Below are 14,626 nucleotides of genomic sequence, written 5' to 3' on the forward strand. Positions count from 1 at the left end.
AGCTGGAGATAAAACAACTTCAAAAGGTCAGTCGGTCGTCTCTGAGCCTTCAGTTATTACCAAATGTCGCTTTTTCCAGCAGCTTGAAATAGTCTGGTGAGATCTCTCACGTGATGGATGGGTGAAGCACGTGTCCCCGTCTGTTACTAAATGTACTTTGGGACATGGTCCTTTTCATTGTGCCTCCACCATGTGGTCCTGGATCTATAAGAAAAGTAAAGAAAGCTGAGCAAAAGTGGGTCTAACAACAAACTGAAAGTTAAAGAGAGAGTACTTAAAATAATGTACTTTTTGCTCGGTAGAATAAGAGAAAATGTTTCTATTTTATTGAAATGACTTTATTTGAAACCACAGTGGCTTAAATTGCACAATAATTGGACACGTGTACATGGAAAAGTTCCACTGGTTCATTTGGCAATATAGATATACCAAGTAACCAACCGGCCTGCGTACTTTACAGTAAAGTGGAGAAGTGCATTTTAATTTAACGTTTCAATATAAAACAAATAAGAATAATTTCCCAGACTTTAAAAAGAATGGATAGCTTAGTTTGTTTGGTCCACGTCCAACATGCGTCCATCTACAAACACTGCTGCTGCAAACAGTGTTGGTCATTGCTCTGAATCTGATCCAGTGCCATGGCACCATGTTCCACCCTGTCAACCTCTTCTTCCTCCTCCTCCTCGTCTTCATCATCATCATCATCATCATCCTCCTCCTCGTCTTCATCTTCCTCTTCCTCCTCCTCCTGTCCTTCAATGCCGCTGATAGTCATCGCAGCCCGACAACCCTCGTCGTTCCTCCTCTCCTCTTCTTCCTCTTCCTCCTCCTGCTCGCGTCTTTGCGCCGACTCGTGGCCGTCCTTTGAGCCGCCGCCGTTCGCTCCGTCATCACCGCCCGCCATGCTCTCCGTTCTCAGGAACCCGCTTCTTCTCCCGCCGTCCTCTCCATCCTTCTCCGCGGCCACTGGCATTCCCGTGGCCTCGTCTCCCTCCGACTCTGCGGCGCCTCCTTCGCCCGCCGTGCCGCTTCCCGCTGCGGGGCATTTGTGGTCTCTGTAGTAGCTCTGCCTGGTGAAGCCCTTGTTGCAGGTGGAGCATCTGAAGCGGTAGTTGTCCGTGTGGGACTGCTGATGCTCGAGCATGTGGGCCCTGCGGCTGAACGCCTTCTGACAAAAGAGACACTTGTAGGGTTTGATACCTGGAGGGAAGAGAATCAATGATGTCATTCTGATAATCAGGAAGGGTTTACGTGGCGTCACTTTGTTCTTCATGTATGAAACTGCAAACAGAAGATTCATTGATGCAAACGATTCACTCTCATTAATGCTGCTCTAGATTTCTACGCCTTTTAACCCGATCTAGTAGCCTCGCAAACGAGCCTTTAGGATTTAAAGTTCCACTTTCTTTACACATACATCGTGTGGTAAAAGATGTTTTTAGTATTATTCCGTCATCTTTGTTTCGTGATGACTGGTAACGTTCACTCACCAGAATGGGACAGAATGTGGGCCTTGAGTTTGTCTGGCCTGTTGAACTCTTTGTTGCAGCCCACATGCGTCCTGATGACAAAGGTGTACAGACAAACAGCCTTAAACGAAATGAAATAACTTCGAAGAAGAGTTAAGACAGTTTGAAAGACAAGAATCAAAAGACAAGAACGACAGCAAAAAGCAGAATGAGCATAAAAAAAAAGCTTGAATGATGAAAAGAAAGAATCAAGTACGATTAAGAGAAATGAAATAATAGTTTTTGTTTCCCATCAGAGAGCCTCACCTAAAGGGACACTTGTATTTCTTGAAGGGCTCGTGGATGAGCATATGTCGCTTCACTTTGTCCTTCCTGTTGAACATCGCCTCACACAGCGAGCACTTGTATGGCTTTTCACCTAGGAGACGAGATCGCCATCAAACTCACACCTTTACTCATATTGATGACTTCTAAACGATGGGGTATGTATGCGGGCACCGACGTAACTGAACTGTTGAAGTGCTGAAACGTCTCATTTTTAGCCAGATGCATCAACTCGTTTTATCAGTAATTCGAGTAGAACTGGGTTGTTGAAGTAAAAGTAGGGCTACTCTAAGTACCTCAAACTTCAACGGCTTATTACAGCAGGAATATCAACCCATCAGCCCAATGGCTTAATGTTCCCATGCTAATAATTGTCAGGAGGGACAAAGAATGCTTTCTGAAGGTCTCCCAGACCTGAGTGGATGCGTGTGTGCAGTTTGAGGTAGTGCTCGGTCTTGAAGGCTTTCTTGCAGATCTGACACTTGAACCTCCCTCCCACGCCGTGAGTGGGGAGGTGGCGTCGAAAGTACCTCTCGCACGGGAAAACCTGGCGGCCAGCGGGAGAACAGGTCAGGCGCTGCGCGGAGGACTCGCGATGCCACATGAAATATGAAAAGCCCTGCAGGTGCACGTTAAGCGCCGGAGGCTGCTACCTTTTGACAGTGTGGGCAGGGGAAGCTGTGCGAGGCCGTCAGAAGATGCTGTTCCAGTGCCTCCTGGGTAGAATATCTGCTTTGGCACTTGACGCACCTGAGGCGAAACGCGACAGAGGAAAAAGGATTACATTGCTTCTATTCTGCTATAATGAATAATGAACGAAGCTGCGAGTGATCCAACCCACCTGTAGATGCTGGTTTCCTTGCGTGCGCTCTGTTGCGGGCAGAAGCAGTGGGAGTACTGGTGGACTCCCAGTTCGAACAGCGAGGGGAACACCTTGCTGCAGAGGTGGCAGCGGTAGGTCAGCTGCTCCTGGTGCGTCCTGATGTGCTCCAGGAACTGATCCAGCTTCTGGAAGGTCTGCGAGCAGGACTTCAACACACACTTGTAGACCTGCGGGGGAAGTGAGCGTCACGGAAGGAAGGAAATCCTCAAAACCCAGACGAAAAAAGGTAAGCAGACATGAGGAGTCTGCACTCACCTGCTCCCCTTTGTGCTGGGTCAGGTGAGACTTGAGCTGGAAGTAGGTCTTAAACTTGCTGGCACAGAACTGGCACTGGTAGGAGCTGTCTATCACCACGATTTGTTTGGTTTGAGTCTGGCACTGCTGGTCCTGGTTGGACGGCACCTGCGCGTGTGCCTGGGGTGGCCCGTCCTGCGTGGCCTCCTCTCGGCCGTGCTCCGGGTGGGCCGGAACCTCAGCCGCACTCTCCTCCAACTGCGCCGGAGCTTCTGTAATCAGGCATCGTAACTCGCCGTCAGCTGCTGGTCGGATGCTACATAGGTGGCTGTCATCGCTTTTATAATTAGATCCAGCAATCACATGGGGCCTGAAGGCAGCATTTATTTTAGGCTGGTGTACCTAATAATCCCACATCTGGGTGTAAGTGTTCATGCAGTCATATCAATATTGTAAACAGACGTTACCTGTGTGAACCACCTCTTCCTCTGTTTGTGTTTGACAGTTCTGCTGCTGTGACGCCTCCTCCACCTCGGCTTCACCTCGCTGCTGCTGCTGCTGCTCCCCGACCCCCCCCTCCTCCTCATTGGACGACACTGGTATCACCTTTACTGTGATTGGCAATCTGGACACGGTGCTGGCCGCACCCATAGGCCACACCTTGGAGATAAAGAGTTCTTACTATGCATCATCATCTGCATTCTGCATCATCAATACATTTTACCCTCATGATAATCAACTATTTTATACCGCATCTTTCATCCAGAACGTCTCTGTCCAATCATAGATTGGCAACCGTAACTAGCTAGGACTTTACAGCCTTTGTGTTTATCCATGTGTACATGTGAGTTCGGAGAGCGGCCTTTCCTTTTTTCAGCTTTCAAAAAAGAAAAGATAATCCATAAATTGTAGAGCCTTACTTTCAAAACTAAGGAGCATGTCATGTGATGCTAAAAGGAAAGCAACATTTTAATGGCATTTCCACTCTGTACTATTTTCCAACGTGATGTCCTGGATGCCACTGTGTAGGAGATTGTGCTAAAACTCTTACATACAACTTTGGAGTTTACGCACCACAATGTGTTGCCACAAGATCATTCATGGTGCCATCAAGTGCATTTAGAGCACATTTGTCCTTTTTAATCATGCGGCTTGTGTGCTTTGCTGTGTTATAAATGAACTCTTGGAGCTATTGTTAGCTTGATCAGAAAGCCTGAGCCTGAGTTTGTTCAGTACCTTGTGTGTTTGCATGTGTTTCTTCACGTTGGACTTCTGGGCAAAAGCTCGGCCACAGACGATGCACTGAAACGGTTTCTCTCCTGTGTGACTGTAAGAAATAAAGAATGAGTTAGTGGAAGGGAAGCGAGCGCCTTGTTTCCTGGGTGATAATCTTTACTTTGGGTGTGACTGGTCTACTCATGCTGACCGGTAGCTCACCTTCTAATGTGCTGCTGAAGATCAAAGTTTTTTGAGAAGATTTTATCACAGAAATTACACTTGAGCTTTGGAACTTTTCCTTTCAGCTGCTCTGCTGAGAAATTGAGTAAATGAATAGTTGTCATACAATCACCTTTGTACATTTCATATCCAGGGTCAGTATGCCGCCACGAGCGCTTTCATTAATCAATTATTACTTAAACTGACACACTATGCATAGATGTGTTTGATTTAGTGGTGCACGCTGCGACAGCAGCAGTGTCTCTGTCATTTGTACCCCTCACACACCTGTGGCTCCATCACAGCTCTTTTTGCTGCTCCTGGATCGCTTGGGGATGATGACCTTTTCGAAGTCGGCCAGCTCAGTCAGGTTGGCGGTGATGCTGCAAGTCTTCGTTTTGGCGCCCTGCTTCCCGGGGCTGTAGACGGGAGGGGTCGTGTATGACTGGCTCTCCACGCACTGACTAGGCACCTGAGGGACACACAGCGGGCTCAGGACTCCGTCTTGGGACCGCAAAGTTTGGAATTAAGTGGCGCGTCACGTTTTTTCACTCACATGTACGGGATGGAAAGGCTGGAGCCCCAGGGCATGGATCTCTCCGCCACCGCCTCCGCCCATATGGGGCATAGCGCTGTACACCTGGACCACTGAGTTGCTGTGGCTCGTTGGGACCTGTGAGGAGAGCGGCTGCTGCGAGGGCTGCCCGTCAGGCAGGGGGTGGGCCGGCGTTTGGCTGGAGGGGAGGGGGTGGGAGGACTGTTGCTGCTGCTGCTGTTGTTGCTGCTGCTGTTGTTGCTGCTGCTGCTGCTGCTGCTGCTGGTGATGATGATGGTGGTGATGGTGGTGGTGGTGCTGGTGCAGGTATGATACACCAGCTGTGTGCATGCTCAGGTTACTCTGCAATCCAGAACAGGAAGCAAATAGATTTGATAACAGTGCAGCGATAGTATCTGCACATATTGACATTTTTAGTTGTTTGCTCTGCATCTTCTCCCATATTTGGTGAATTTGGTGACTTCAAATCAAATGCGTCCCGTTGCACCATATTACCTGTATAGGCGTCTGCATGGCGGCCATAGGCTGGTCGATGGAGGTGAGCGCTGAGATAGCCGACATGAGGACGTCGTCGCTGACCAGCACGTTGCCCTGGACCAGAGTGTGTGTCAGAGGCGACGGGGGTACTGTGATGTAGGTGGATACCTGGAAAGTAAGCGTGGAGTGTCATGCAAACATGGTGGTGACACAAACGTGAGAAAACGCATGTCGTTGTGAAAATATATGATTCTCACCCTTTGCTGAATACCGTGGGAAATGAAAAACCAAATAAATGTATGTATGGTTGTAGTCCTCACTGGTAATGAATTTTACGTGCATTCAAATGAATTTATAAGATGTCTTTATTCAGCATGTGACCTACTAACTGATTCCCCACTAAGTTGACATTGCTGGACCCCCAGCGCCCACCTGTCTGTTAGTGGGGGTCTGTGGTCCAGAGCTGATGGAGGGGACCGGTGTGTAGGCGTTGGTGGAGGCCAGGGACACTGTGGACAGGGAGGGGATGCTGGACTGGCACTGCTCCCTCTTGTGTGTCATGAAGGCAGGCAGAGAGTTGAACTGTTTCTTACACTTCCCACACAGGAACACGTCCTCGTCGTCTGTCACCAAGGACAAACACAACACGTTTGAGGCATGACGTAATATACGCAGGAGAAAGGCAAGCGCGGCTACTGTGTACAACCACATGTGATGAATAAATGAATTCATCTAAATATAAATCTTCGATGGTTTGGTTGTAACTCAGCGGTCATTTGCTGTACCTACCCATCGACTGTATGGTAGACGTGCCGGAGACGTTCTGATTGGTGGGGTCAGGAACTCCACCTTGGCCGTCTAGCAGAGACTGGACCGCCAACACCGTCTGGTTGTCCATGCCTGAGGAGGAAGAGGAAGAAGAGGAGGGTGGAGAATCATGCAGTAATTCTCATGCTGCAAACATCCCCATTGTATTCAGGCTGCGTAACGCTAGTTCACTAAAGCGGTGAAAATATGAAGATGGAAGGGAACGTTTTATTGTTAAAGAACTGGAAGGTGAGCAGCTTTATAGCGTGTTCACTCCAGATATTGCAGCTTTACTTATCCTCTAATGACCTTCTGATGTATTTAGGGAATAATGTCCAACAATCTCATAATAATAATGATAAATATTACCTCCGGATAATAATATGGGTCGCTGTAAATGAAATGGCAACAAACACAGACACACTCATAGTAGGTCCACCATAGTAAGATTACAGTGTTCTCATCCCAAAGGGCCTCCTGCAAAAATGTCAAATGCAGTCCGAACAGCAAGAGGGGAACACGTCATCGTGTCGTCTGGCTACAGTGGGACCACATTCGTAAGCGGCCCATGAGGTCTGAGCAATAAGCAATATGTGTGTTTGTTTACAGGCTGTTACTCCTCCCTCTGGGATGTTTTCATTGTTAAATCTAAATTAAACGCTTTGTTATCACAGTATGGTCACTTGTATTGACAATCAAACGACCCTGGTGTGTCGGGGTTGTTTAAAATGCACTCGCACTTTATTGTAGTTGTAATTACGTGGTTAATAACAAATAATGCCTACCTTCAAGTACTTCAAATATTGCTTGCGCCATCTTGCAGCTCCTCTTTCTGCGCAATAGGCGCTCGACTAGCAGGGTCTGTCTGTTGAGGTGCGCCTCGTGCGTTCACAGGAAATACTGAAACTGAATATTTGTTTATTAATTAAATGCTCCATGTGGACTGATGGGGGTAAGTAACGCTTACTGATGGGTGGTTGAGCCATTTCGTGTTTCTAAAAATGTACGAAAAAAAGTATTTTTATCACTACAATATATAATGTATCGCTGAATCAGAATAGGTCATGACACGTTTGAGTTTTGAGTGACGTCAGGCATATTATCTTTAATGGGTAAGATTGTGCGCGACGTGGAGTGTAAGCGATGGTACGTAACGATGAAAAAAAATTAAAGTCCGGTAATATGTTTTTTATTTGTGGCACCTGAATGCACCTTCGTATCGATGAATATGCCCTCGATACAACGACAGACAGCAGTTTGCACCAATCAGCGACCGTCTGTCCCGCCCAACGGAAAGTGCTGCTTTTTGACCAATGGAGCTCTTCGCATTGAACCACGTGCCGGTTTCGCGGCAAAAAAGATTTCGCGCGAAAACTGTCCCAGTCTTGTTTAGATGTAGATCAGCTGGGGACAATAACAACAATAACAGCCGTTAACGGGGTCGCAACTGCGCTTTTATAAATGGACCGCGCCCGTCGCGAGGAACCGACGGACCGGCCGCTGCTTCTTTAGAGGATGAGTTTATATTTCGCCGGTTTATTTGTTACATTTCCAGTTTTGTCAAGACTGCTTCCTGCGTGCCGCAACTAAACAAGGGGGTTGAAGAACTGCAGCTAATAATTCAGCTAGCATGCTAATCCGCCTTTTATGTCCATATGCTATGATATCGGGTAATATTCCGCCGAGCTCACTGCCGCATCATCACGTGGACTCTTAAGAAACGCGTTTGGACTTATTGATGATGTATTTTGCATCGTGGACGTTTGAGTCCGGTAGCTCCTGGAATGCTGCTAAAAAGTTGTAATAGCCATTTACCAGACCCCCGCCTGACGTGTGGTGATAAATAACAATGCTTTAATGACTTTGTTCTTAATGAACAGCTAGTTTGTCGGCCGCGCGTGTTTGTTTGTTAACTTGTGTCGGTCGCGGGACACGAGCTAGCCGCGCTAGCAGGCTCGGCGCGGCCAGGCCTCGCGGATCTACTGTATCGTCACTGACAGGACAGATGAAAACAAAAGATTAGCCTGCTAGCTCGCTAACTGCCCCCCGCCCCCCCACACTCTCCCCCCACTCCTCCCCCCCGGGGCGTTTATAGCAGCCACGGCTCTTTCTCTGCTAACATGTCAGCTGCTGGTCCCCGGAGGTCGTAGCCGGAATGTTTAGATGTTCAACAACAATCGTTTATTTGCCAAATTTGCCGTCTGGCAGAACCTCCCGTGTGGCCTTTTCCCCACCAGCCCCATATTGGTTTTTCAGCAGTTAGCTTACCCGAGGTTATTACTTATGTTTAACTAAACGTAGTAATAAGTAGCTTGAAACAAAAAGGAATAAGACGCAAAATAAGGCAAGGAGAACTTTAATAGAAAGAAATGTTCGGCCTGCCTGTAATCGCCTTGGAACAAACTTTCAAAAGGTTCCATCGCTGCTCGTTAAATCCCCGGACCACAGCCAATCCAAGTGGGTGTTGAAAAACCAAACTGCAGCCTCCTCGCTCGCCCCTGAAGCCCAGTGGAGCGGTGACCCCCGGCGACCCTGCACCATGTCAGAGACTCTGATAACGGGCCAGACATCGGAGGATCTGTTGGTCGACTTTGAGACTTTGCTGAACTCCGGCAGCATCGACCTGAGCCAGAACCACCAGATAGTGATCATCACCAGCCCCGGCAGTGAGGGGCTCCACCCGGCCTCCGCCCCCACCAGCACGGGGGAGATCCTGCTGTTTGCCACGCCGCAGGGCTCCGTCGACGTGGGGGTCCAGGACAAGAGACGGCCGGCTCTGGGGAGACCTCCGGTGAGGAGGAGGGGGGGGGGGGGGGGGGGTCAGATGGCCGTGGGTATATTATGTTGAATTGTTTCCACGAGCACACTAATATCCACGTGACAAAGCGCTTTAAGCGCGTCCACCTGTTGCCTTTTCTTCTTCAGCTGTTCTTAGTGCTTAATAAGTGCGTCATTACAACCATTTGTCATTCAGGTAAAGAGGAAGTTGGACCTGGACAGCGACCATCAGTACGTCAGCACAACTCGACCGTCCATAGGCCAAGCACCACCCTCCACGCCTGCTCCTCCCAGAGGTACACACACACACACACACACACACACACACACACACACACACACACACTCTCTCTCTCACTATTATATCTGTTGGGCCGTTCGAGTTCGAGTACAGATTTATAGCTTCACTACATGTTAAAAGCTGGACCGGGTCCAGTGGTTTAAACACTGTTGTGTTTTCACTAGAATCTATAAATTCATGTCTTGTGTGTGCGCGTTTTTCAATTGGATAATTACTAGATTTGTTAAAAGATAACTCATTAAAGGCTTATAATGTTGATTCTTTATCTAGATAAAAACGAGCGCGAAGAAAATGTTTTTGTTTTTTTTGAAACCCCTTTCTTTCCAGTTCCCCGAACTGCGACGGAAAAGTCCCGCTACGACACCTCCTTGAACCTGACCACCAAGCGCTTTCTCAACCTGCTTTCCCAGTCGGCCGACGGCGTGGTGGATCTCAACTGGGCCTCGCAGGTCTTGGATGTCCAGAAGAGACGCATCTACGACATAACCAACGTCCTGGAGGGAATTCAGCTCATCTCCAAGAAGTCCAAGAACAACATCCAGTGGCTGTGAGTGTGCTACCTCAGTTTGCTGCATGAACCAGTAACACCAAATCACTTCCATTGTAACAACATGGCCGCTACATTGTGCACGTCTTCATTTTTACACGCTGTCTTCCCCTGCAGGGGGAATCGAGTTGATGCGGCGTTGGTTTCCCGCCAAAAGGACTTGCACGGAGAGGTGTGTGACCTCAAGGACGCCGAAGAGCAGCTGGACCAGCTCATTTCCAAATGCAACCTGCAGCTCCGACTGCTCACAGAGGACACGCAGAACAAGAAATATCCTTTTCACACACTTTAAGTGGTGATTTTAATTTATATTTAGACCCTGTTGCGGTCTTGGAATAATCCCGCATGCTGCTGTGTTGTGTTCCTTCACCGGTGCGTTCATCACATTGGGATACGTGCGCTGCCAGGACTTAAAGAAGTCCTTTGATTCCCCGGACCAGCTGGTCATGGTGATCAGGGCGCCACCGGAGACCCAGATGCAGGTTTCAGAGCCCAGCAAGGTAACGGGCCAACATTTCGCCTATTGGTCATCCAAAAAGCACTTTGGCAGTAACTGGACTTTGTTTAAAACCTTTTTGAATAAAAAACAAAATTGTACAATGTCGTGTTATGCTAAAGTTCATTAACGTGCAGTAAATGTTTCAAAATGTTCCTTCGTCTCCCAGAGTTACCAGGTGTCGCTGAAGAGCACCCGGGGTCCCATCGACGTCTTCCTCTGCCCAGAGGAAAGCTCCGGCGTCTGCAGCCCAGTGACCGGCGGTAGTCCCTCCAAACCCGACCCATTGCTGGTCCCGCCTCCTGCGCGACCCACGGACCAATCGCAAGCCAGAAACTCTACAGCAGCGCAAGACGAGACTTTGTTGTCACCGGCGTCACCGGCGTCCACGTCGTCCACGGCGACGGCGGCCTCGCAGCACGACCCCTCGTCACTGGTGTTAGGCGGCGACGCAGGTGAGCGTCTCTACACAAATTTGGGTTGTGCGATTATTGCATCAACAATATTTGCGATAAACAATATTATTTTCAATTTTTAAAAATGTTACTTCTTTTTTTTATGCCACTGATTACATAATGACAATATAATAGCATAGCAATACAGGTATGCTCTTTCAAAGAACAAAGAGCGTTTCATTTGTCAGAATAGTTAAATTTAAGAAAAAATACCGAAATAAGTGCGAGGGACACGGAGCGAGAAGTTGGGTTCAAGAAAATGTGTGTTTTTCTACACAGCTGATTTGGATTTAGGTATTGATCAAAAGAATGTTACTACTTTTTTTTTTTTACTCTCTTGCCACAGAATCGCTGCTGGGAGGCGACCCCTTCTCCGGCCTCGGCGAAATGCCCGATTTCAACCTCTCGCCCATCTCCTCCTCGGACTTCCTGAACGCCGACGGAATTCCTCTCCCACTGGACGGTTTCATCAACCTGTCCCCCCCCCACAGTCACGACTACCACTTTGGACTAGAGGACCACGAAGGCATCAGTGAACTGTTCAACTGCGACTTTGACGACCTGTCGCAAGTACTGGGCGACGCTTAGATGGAGGGGGGGCTCTCAATCTAACACTCGTCCTGTTACCTGGGGCGTCTAGAAGGGGGCTCGACGTCCACATTTCTTTGGCAAAATATCTGTCAAAACTCCAAACCTGATGTTTTAGTTGTGCGGCGTGGGGGGAAAAATGATTTGTGGGTAAATTCCTGTTCTCCCCCAAATACGACCCTGATTCCAAAATCTCTATATTCTAACTTATCTTTGGCCATCTGACTAGACAAATAATTTAGCTTCAGTACTGCTATTTAAATTATTTATGTGAATGTTATTTTGATCATTTGTTTGTGTGTTTATTGCTAATGTTGAATCCAGGTAGGACTCGTAGGCTGGTTTTCTTCCCACACAATAGTTTACATGCGACATCCGGTCGACGCGTCTCTGTCCGAAGGCGAAGAGGTTTGGATCCCGCGGGACGCTTCAGAGCGGCGGCCTTGAAAGCACAGACGTTTCTCCGTGGATAAATACCAGAGGTGTCAAGTAACGAAGTACAAATGCTTCGTTGCCTTACTTAAGTAGAAAATTGGGGTATCTATACTTTACTGGAGTATTTATTTTTCAGACGACTTTTACTTCTTCTCGTTACATTTTTTACGCAAATATCAGTACTTTCTACTCCTTACATTTTAAAAATAGCGTCATTACTTCCGTTTCATTTTGGCTTGCTTTCATTCCGGCTTTCGTCGTCGCTCAAAAACACACAAAAAAAAACCCTGTCCAGATAAATTGCGCCATCCGGATAGAAATATTGTGATTGTGGTTGGATGAGAAGTATAAACATTTACCATTCAGACACCCTATTGGTGTTGCAGATCAGAGTGACGGCGGGTGTAAAAAGTGGCGGGTTCCGGGTTCCCCCGGTGGTCGGTGGTAGGATCCTTTTTCATCTTAGTTGGGTATTTAGTGACATGGACCCGCCTCCTTCTCCTCATGCAGATTCCATGTAATGTTAAATGAGTGTCTTCATGACCAGGGGTTTGCCGTAAATGTTTTTTTCTAACTTTATTGAGAATTTGGGACAACACAGCGAAGCAGCGCAGCTTGTACTGGTTTTTGAAACCAGTAGTTTTATACTGAAGTCAAACGCTTGAGTTGATACTTCTACAGAAGTCTTTTTAAACCCTTGTATCTATACTTCTACTTGAGTAATGAATGTGAAGACTTTTGACACCTCTGATAATTACGGACGGAGGCGGGGACTCGAGGTGTCCCGCCTCGTCCTAAGGACTGGTCTCCAGGAACGAATTAACGAGGTAGTGATGAAACAGCTTAATGTTCATCTATAATTTTCCAAACTCACTGATAACTGCTTTTACGGGGTTATATACATATATTTATCTGATTTGCATTATTCTTCAAATAAGCGGTAACCCAAAGGGCTACTGTGACTTTTTCAACGCGTGTGTGATTTATTTTTAAAAGAAGCGCGTTTGAAAGAAGGGTTTGAAGCAAAGGGTCCAGATGAGGTTTCGTTGGCGTGGAGGAGAGCAGGTGGCGATGGTTGTTAGTGACTAACAGCTAACAGGAACGCGTCCTTCTTTATTAGTTAGCTCAGGTGTCCAGAGAGGAGGCGAGTCTTAAATCAGAGTGTAGCTGTGTTCGATGCGTTTGGTTGCGTAGGTTGATGATAGTTTTCGTGCAGGTTTAGATGAGTGTGTTGAAGACACAGCGTGCTTTTAGGAGTTTTTTGTTGTACTTTTAGGGGTCAAAGCAGGAGAAGTTCACCATATGCCTGTAATCTTACTACCCCCCTCCGGCGTGTTCTAAATTATGTACGTTAACATGTGTGTTTGGGTTTTCATTGTTGGAGCGTCAGGGCTTGATGTGTGTGCGTTGTTTGTTGAATTTCCTATTTATATTTTTTTAAAAGCGTTTGTGGTTCATAGAAAAGAATTGTACAGAATTTTGCATTCATTTTGTGGGAGGGAGTGACTCGCACCGATGCGTTTCTGTGGGGAATCCAAACAAATCATGAATTGATAATATGTGTCCTTCAGTGGCGAAAATAACTGTCCTGTAAATACCAGTAGCACCTTTTTTTTAATGTTTTGCCATGTTTGTTTGTTTTCTTTCCTTAGAGAACGTACTCCTACTTCGTTGCACGTGCAACCTTTTCATTGGCCAATGATTCATACAAATAATCAGGAATATATTTAGTCGTTTTGACCGGTCCGACCTACGTGAAACATGATAATTTCAGACTGTCTCTGGTCGGTTTAATGACAGACATCTCCCCGTGTCGCTGATCTGAGGTTGTACGTGTGTTGTCGTGTCATCTTTTTGTGCGTCAAACTGTCGTGAGAATGTGGGAACAACTTATTGCTCCATTTCTCTTGCTCCCTTTCCCATTCGCTGGTCAGATCCAGTGCATAATAAGAGAAGAAATGTTCACCCGGCAGGTGATACGAGCCTCTAAACTGTCAGTTTGTGACCCTCGGATCGTATCATATTTGTGCTCTCTCTCTCTGCGTTTAACTTAATCGAGGTTGAACGGAAGCAGTTCTGTTCTATTTCTCTGCAGCACTTATGCGTCGCCGTGAAACTTAAATTATTAATGAAAACTCAAATCGGGATTTTGTTTGTGCGCAGAAGTGGTGAAAGAATGCACTGTTTTGTTTGTGTGTGTGTGTGTGCGTGCATGTGTGCGTACGGACGCTGTGGAAATAACATTACAGAAAAAACCCTAAAAACTGGGAATCGGGCTGCTTAGAGTTCCTCATTAAATATATACGCCATTTGATCTTTGTGTGTTTTCCCACTTAACTGCTTCAGTGGGCCCCTTTTGTTTCAGATGCAGTCTTTTCAAACTAGAGAAATGTCTTTAGACAACAAATGATCTAAAAGTAACAAATAAATCACCGTTGGCTTCTGGTTTCACTCGCGACACGAACAGGTGTCTCCCTCTGCAGTCTTTGCGTACTTCCTGGTTGATGGTTGAAGGGGTTACATGCGTCCATAACTGACCTTCTTTATGTGTCACTGCTGGATGCAAAAAAGTAAGTGCAATCAATTCTTGAGTGTTTCAGTCGCTGTTCCAAGTGCTTTTAAGGGAAATTAGGTTCTCCTGCAATTTAAAAATCAAAGTTATTTTGTGGTTTATTTTGGAGATTTTATATGACTACATATTGGGTAAAAAAATGTTTTTACTTAATTAATTGTCCCTGATATGCCCTTTTTGTATAACAATTTTTTGGAATAAAAATTAAAAATGAACTATTTGGATTTGTTCCATTTGAGCCCCTTTTGTCCCTGTATTGCACAAAAC

At 46.8% G+C, this 14,626-nt stretch overlaps 2 protein-coding genes across 3 annotated transcripts; one reads left to right on the forward strand and one right to left on the reverse strand.

Annotated features, from left to right (window-relative positions):
• Positions 1 to 304: 304 nt before the first annotated feature.
• znf341 (zinc finger protein 341) lies at positions 305 to 7,117 on the reverse strand. 2 transcript variants are annotated; one of them, XM_040192395.2, is made up of 16 exons: positions 6,973 to 7,117; positions 6,170 to 6,280; positions 5,813 to 6,003; positions 5,399 to 5,548; positions 4,904 to 5,245; positions 4,636 to 4,819; positions 4,348 to 4,438; positions 4,147 to 4,237; positions 3,378 to 3,570; positions 2,932 to 3,182; positions 2,635 to 2,843; positions 2,447 to 2,543; positions 2,208 to 2,340; positions 1,776 to 1,887; positions 1,491 to 1,561; positions 305 to 1,200 (listed from the first exon to the last, which is right to left on the reverse strand). In XM_040192395.2, exons 1-16 carry the CDS (start codon positions 7,001 to 7,003, stop codon positions 581 to 583), a joined length of 2,877 nt encoding a protein of 958 aa, XP_040048329.2. In that variant the 5' UTR covers positions 7,004 to 7,117; the 3' UTR covers positions 305 to 580. The 2 variants fall into 2 exon arrangements, with proteins under 2 accessions (XP_040048329.2, XP_040048328.2); XM_040192394.2 differs by having other exon boundaries at positions 4,348 to 4,441.
• A 291-nt stretch (positions 7,118 to 7,408) lies between these two features.
• On the forward strand, positions 7,409 to 14,574 carry e2f1 (E2F transcription factor 1). The gene is made up of 7 exons (XM_040192397.2): positions 7,409 to 8,978; positions 9,162 to 9,261; positions 9,594 to 9,813; positions 9,931 to 10,083; positions 10,199 to 10,313; positions 10,479 to 10,764; positions 11,111 to 14,574. Exons 1-7 carry the CDS (start codon positions 8,727 to 8,729, stop codon positions 11,350 to 11,352), a joined length of 1,368 nt encoding a protein of 455 aa, XP_040048331.2. The 5' UTR covers positions 7,409 to 8,726; the 3' UTR covers positions 11,353 to 14,574.
• Positions 14,575 to 14,626: the final 52 nt, after the last annotated feature.

This window comes from Gasterosteus aculeatus, chromosome 2 (genome assembly GCF_964276395.1).
Source record: "Gasterosteus aculeatus chromosome 2, fGasAcu3.hap1.1, whole genome shotgun sequence".
Lineage (NCBI taxonomy): Eukaryota > Metazoa > Chordata > Actinopteri > Perciformes > Gasterosteidae > Gasterosteus > Gasterosteus aculeatus.